This window comes from Manihot esculenta, chromosome 12 (genome assembly GCF_001659605.2).
Source record: "Manihot esculenta cultivar AM560-2 chromosome 12, M.esculenta_v8, whole genome shotgun sequence".
NCBI classification, from domain to species: domain Eukaryota; kingdom Viridiplantae; phylum Streptophyta; class Magnoliopsida; order Malpighiales; family Euphorbiaceae; genus Manihot; species Manihot esculenta.
The window spans coordinates 35,157,361-35,163,138 of record NC_035172.2 but is presented as its reverse complement, the minus strand read 5'-3'; the positions used below and the strand labels follow the sequence as shown (position 1 = coordinate 35,163,138).

The 5,778-nt window shown below is 31.7% G+C and overlaps 1 protein-coding gene across 1 annotated transcript; it reads right to left on the bottom strand.

Moving 5' to 3' along the window:
- Nucleotides 1–2,414: 2,414 nt before the first annotated feature.
- Nucleotides 2,415–4,863, bottom strand: LOC110627970 (probable WRKY transcription factor 13). The gene is made up of 3 exons (XM_021774394.2): nt 4,370–4,863; nt 3,799–4,020; nt 2,415–2,867 (listed from the first exon to the last, which is right to left on the bottom strand). Exons 1-3 carry the CDS (start codon nt 4,663–4,665, stop codon nt 2,696–2,698), a joined length of 690 nt encoding a protein of 229 aa, XP_021630086.1. The 5' UTR covers nt 4,666–4,863; the 3' UTR covers nt 2,415–2,695.
- Between the last annotated feature and the right edge of the window lie 915 nt (nt 4,864–5,778).

Below are 5,778 nucleotides of genomic sequence, written 5' to 3'. Positions count from 1 at the left end.
CTTTATCTCTGTAATCTATTCTTTTACTCAGATTCGTACCTACAGATGTACTAATATACCTATCTGTTAGGCGGCCATTTAATTCCATAGTATACGTGTTGATGGGACTGCGAGATGACTGAGCGTGTTTTCTTATCTCTTATTACGTCACCGAACTAAACTATCTCTCGGTGAACCTGCGCATATAGTCGGTCCGGTCTATTTCTCGCTATCGAGTTAGAATACGTAATGTTGAACCGATTTACTTGAATGTGGCTCGATTAGTCGGTCCGGTCTATTTCTCGCTATCGAGTTAGAATACGTAATGTTGAACCGATTTACTTGAATGTGGCTCGATAAGTTTTGTACCTATATTCTTTTTTAAGTTCAATTTCAGTATAAGAAATTTAAAGGTTATTCATATATATTATTAATAAAAGAATAAATTTTATATAATTTTTATAATAGTTATAAGAGAGACGGAATAAGTAGAAATCCTAAATAGATAGAGATGAAGGGATAACCCTGAAAACACACCTCCATCAAGGTTTTATGGGCTCAAAGTCTCCAATAATCGGAAGAAAAATCAGCACCATCAACCCGAGCTAGAGAAACGAAGTGCTGCCCATATAAACAACTAAAAAAAATAATCCAATAGAAACCAGGTCTGTAAAACTATACACCATCAAACACAGAAGAGGCTTTGAGGCTAAAGCTCCACTAAACACACAAGTGGTTTTTCTCTCAAAGAGGAGGGATCTTAATTATCATTCATTACTTTATTATTTTTTTAATAAAATTTAAAAATTAAAAATTAATTATTTTTATACACTAAAAATTCCATTGAAGCTAATCTCTACCGAGTCCATTGGATCTAACGCCCAAGTTGCTAAGACGTTTGTGGTTCATGCACTTTTAAACATTTCTTTCAACTATACACACGCACGGTGAGTGACATGTGGGCCAATCACAATTTTATATTTTCCAAATTTTCTATTATTTTAATTTTAGTTTTTTTTTAAAAAAATTCTAATTAATACATAAATTCAAAATTTCTATGGTGTATGATCTTACCTTTAAGTTCTAAACAAAAATTAAACAAATAGATAGAAATAAAAATTGGAAATAATTTTGAAAAAAGAAAAAGAAATGTTAATAATAATAAGAGTGAGAACGCAGCCGTCGTTGTTACATGGAAAGGCATGGTGGTGATCACATACACTGCTGTCATCATCACCATAATCCATAAAGTTAGACTACGTACGTGTGCAGGAGATGAGGACTCTTCCCTCTTTAATCAGCCAGCCACGTCATTGTCTATTACAATAGATTTTAGCCAGCTGTGGGGTCTACATCTTCCTTGAGAATTCCAAATCATGAATCAGCTAATTTTGATTTATCCCTAACTGAATTTAAAAACCCTCACTCTCTAACCATTCTTCACCGTCTCCTGTGGGACCCATGCAGTTGCCATCCCATGCCAGCTCTAGATTTTTCTCTATTTTTTACATTATTTTTTAATACTACTAAATACTAATATCAACGGATTACAAAAGAAAAAGAAATTTATATACATTAAATTAAAATTCTACTTTTTGAAAAAAAATATTTCAATTTAGTTAATATTTTAAAAATTATTATTATTTTATTTGCATTGGGCTCTTTTTATTAATATTTTTCAAATTGGTTCAAATATTAAATACGTAAATTATTTTAAATGGAATATTATGGTTTTAGTTTTAATTGAATTAATTTTAATAATCAAATCATAAATTGTTATTATTTAAAATTAATTTCCAATTTTCATAGATACAATTTTAATTTTTAAATTTGTGTTGGGTCCAGACTTTTTGGGCCTATGATTCTGGTGGACCACTTTAGGCCCAAATTTACAATCCCACAACTAAATTACATGTCCATGGATGTTAATGAAGTGAAATTTATATTTTTAGCAATTCTAAGTGAAAATTATTAATAAAAATCATAAATTTATGATAAAATTGAATTTCCTAAGAAGAGAAACGAAATGAGCTGTTCTATGTTTAATAATTTTTTAGGGAAAATTATTTTTTAGTCCCTGAGGTTTAACGTAATTAACACTTATGTTTCTCTATTTTTGCGATCCAATACAAAATTAACCCTCACTAAAAATCCCGCTATTTTGGACAGAAGGACTACGAATTTGGACAGAAAAGAAATTGAGAAACTTAAGTGTTTGGTCGCCAAACTAGAGGGACAGAAGTATTAATTACGTTAAACCTCATGGACTAAAAAGTAATTTTCTCTTTTTTTATTTGAAATAAAGAATTAATTCCTTTTAATTTAAAAATTTTTATTTTAAAAGAATTCTCTTAATTTTTTTATATAAAATAAATTATACTAAACAAAGAACTCATGTAAAAAATATCATCTATCTATAAACAGAGAGTTATTAATTAACAAGAACCATCTCATTTATGCACCAAGGAAATTACACAAAAAAGAAAATTGCATTAATTATTTTACGCACAATCGTTATATGTACAACAAATATATTATAATTATTAATTACGATAAGATTTACACAAATCTCATAATAATCAATAATTAAAATAAAAATATTGTACATACAACGATTATATTCTAATATTTGCTAGGATTATATAATACATTGGTTTATTTTTCCATGAGACAAAATAAACAAACAACAGGATGATGGAGGAATTGAAAGTAGAGCTTAGAAGAAGAAATTGTTAAGCTGGGAATTAGCTTGTGAGTCTTCAAGATCATGAGATGGAGAATGAACATGTCTCCCTTCATAGGTTGTTATCACCATTCTTGGATCCTCGGCTAGCCTCTCAACTCGCTTCTTCACACGACAATTATCTTGTGTACATCGATAATAGCTTCTGCATATATATATATATATATCATAAGAAAATTAATTTATCTAGAAAAATTATTATTCACTCTCTCTATACGAAATTAATTAATTATTTGATCTTTTATATATATTCAGCTAAATCCACTGCCAAAAAACTGTAGTCAAGTGGTCAAATCCATGTGGGTATGAAGGGATCTTTCATGTTTTTGACTTTAGCTACGCCTGTGTATAGAGTCCACTTCTGAGCTCATGCTCACAAGAAAATTCATGCAAGCATGCAAAAACAAATAGGGAACGTACTCATATATATGATTATGCAGGATTTGCAAATTCAAAAAGCAGAAATCATTGCAGTAGAATTTTCCTCCACACCATAATCTAGATATTCATTACAATCTATATCTATAATTAAAGAGACATCTGTTGCATGCACAAGGTATAGATGCCCATGGAATATCGCCAATCTGGTTCCTATCTAACAAATATTTCTTGCTTATCTAATTTTTAACTTGATGAATTCTTTAAAATCTTACATATTTCTCCATAGATATCTTGAAAATGGGTCAATCAAGAACTATTTTTTTTTTACCTTATCATATTGTCTAACTTGTTTATACTTTTACTTTTCTTTTCTTATATTGTGATTTTCTCTTTTAAAAGCTAATAATTACTTCTTTTTGGCCACTTCCTTAAATGAAATTATTTTTATTATCAAATGATGATTAATTTTCTCACACACACTCATATATTTATATATATTGATTTATCAATCAAAATCTCCTGCAGCAAGCCTGTAAAAGCCTAACAATAATGATAACACAAGAGCATAATAATGACAATGAGAGAGAGAATAATAAAGAATGTGTTTGGGGAGCAAGAAAAAGCTAGACAAAAACCAAATGAAAAGCAGAAATTTTTTGAATCTGAAATCATATATGGGTACTCGATCGTCTCACCTGGGATGCAGTGTGTTCTTCACCACTTTCTGGCCGTACTTCCTCCACTTGTAACCATCGTCAAGCACATCCACATCGCTCATAGTCTTGAAGCAAAACCTAGGTTCTCTTACCTTTCTTCTTGCTTTGATCTTCTTCATTTTCATGGCAGAAACCCCTAGATGATGATCATCTCCTCCACTTCTTTTGCTGCTTAAACACTCATTCACCTCTCCCCATGCCCTGTAAATAATTCCAACATCAGCCCACTTCATTATGTTTACATATATGAAGAGAGAGAGAGAGAGAGAGAGAGAGAGAGAGAGAGAGAGTAAGAGTTCATGCATGAAAATTAACGAAGATGCAAGAACCATTAACATATCAACGGCAAGAACCATTAACATATCAACGGCAAGAACCGTTAACATATCAATGGATCTTTAACATCTCCCTACTTGAAAGATCCAATATAGTTTTGTTTCGTTTATAAAAAAACAACGTTAGTAACTAGGAAAAAAAATTTTAGTGAAGCCATGAACTTAAGGAGCTTTGCTTGCATGATATTGTCTTCTCAAAAGCGTAATCTCTTTACCAGAGATTTGCACTAGATCTTTGCAAGGAAAGGAGATGGGGTCCTCCTAAATAAGCTGTCACGTCTTCTCTTTGCTTAGCAGCGGCGGATGAGATTAGGGTTTCGGCGAGATTAGCAGTAGATGGTGCATCGGCGACAAGTGAATGAGGTATAGTAAAGCTTTTGAGTGATTGATGGCAACTACCCAGTTGAGGAAAGTTTAAGTGTGGAGCAAAAGAGAAGAAACCCATTTGCGTAGGCATCTCTTGCTCCTCAAACAAGCCCTGGTTCAGCATGGCTTGAGAGGTGCTTGCCATCTCTATTTCCTGAAAGCTAGCTACAAGAACAGAAGGAAACAAATATTTGGTAGAAGGAGATCGATCTGTAGATAATCACGAGAAAGAACACAAAGAGAGGATCTCTCAAACTTCTAGGAGAAATAAGCAAAGAGAATTTAACCAAGAGAATGATAGTAACCCAATACCCATAAATATGCCAACCTACTTTCCCTTTTCTCCTTTCTCTCTGCATCTGTGTATTAAGGAGCCCTTTGTCTTGTTGGAATCCACGAGTCCTAAATTGAGTGGTTTGAAATTTTTTTTACTATTAAATAAAATTGAAATTTCTATTTGAAATAAATATTAGCACATTATTTTTAAAGTTAACTCTAAAAAATCATTTTTCTTTTTTATATCTATTTTTACGGGTAATGAAATGAGTGATTTAATATTTTTTTGAGTTTGAAAATTAAATTTCGAAATTTATTTTAAAAATATCATTATAAGAAAAAGAAAAAGAAATAAAAGATGACTTTCTTTATGTATAGATGCACTTTTCACATACATCTCCTCAAGTTGGAATTAGTTTCCTAACTTTTTAAGCAATATAAGTTGTGCAACACTTGTTACTGTTTGACCCCAAAAGCATGAAACTTTTGTGTCTCAAAAGGGTTAATGGAATTTCTTTTTCCTGTTGTGTAACAGAAGTCAACAATAGACGACATGCATATGGTTAATTTTAGCAGTAGCTTGGTTTTGTATCCCCTGCCACTGCCAGATTGCATGAAGATTTCCGTCAACCCTTTTGTCACCTTAATTTGGATGGCACTCCACAAAAGAAAGGGAGACGAGGATAGACCTGGATCAAAACTACACGGGTGAAAAAAACTTATGAACTTAATTACTTAGGTTAGGGTTTAAATGTTAGTGGGATTTGATTAATAGGGTTTCTTTTGGGGTACATATAAAAGAAACATGAAGAGCAATGATGATGAATCTTGGGTGCAAATCTCTCCTTCCCTGTAATCGGCGGTGAAAGATATCATTATGATTGATGAAAGAAAAGCGTCCTATTTGACTTTTTGCAGAAAAACATTTTTTTTTTTTGAAAAAAAAAAAAGCTAGTCACCTTTCCCCTCTCCTTTGTTTTTA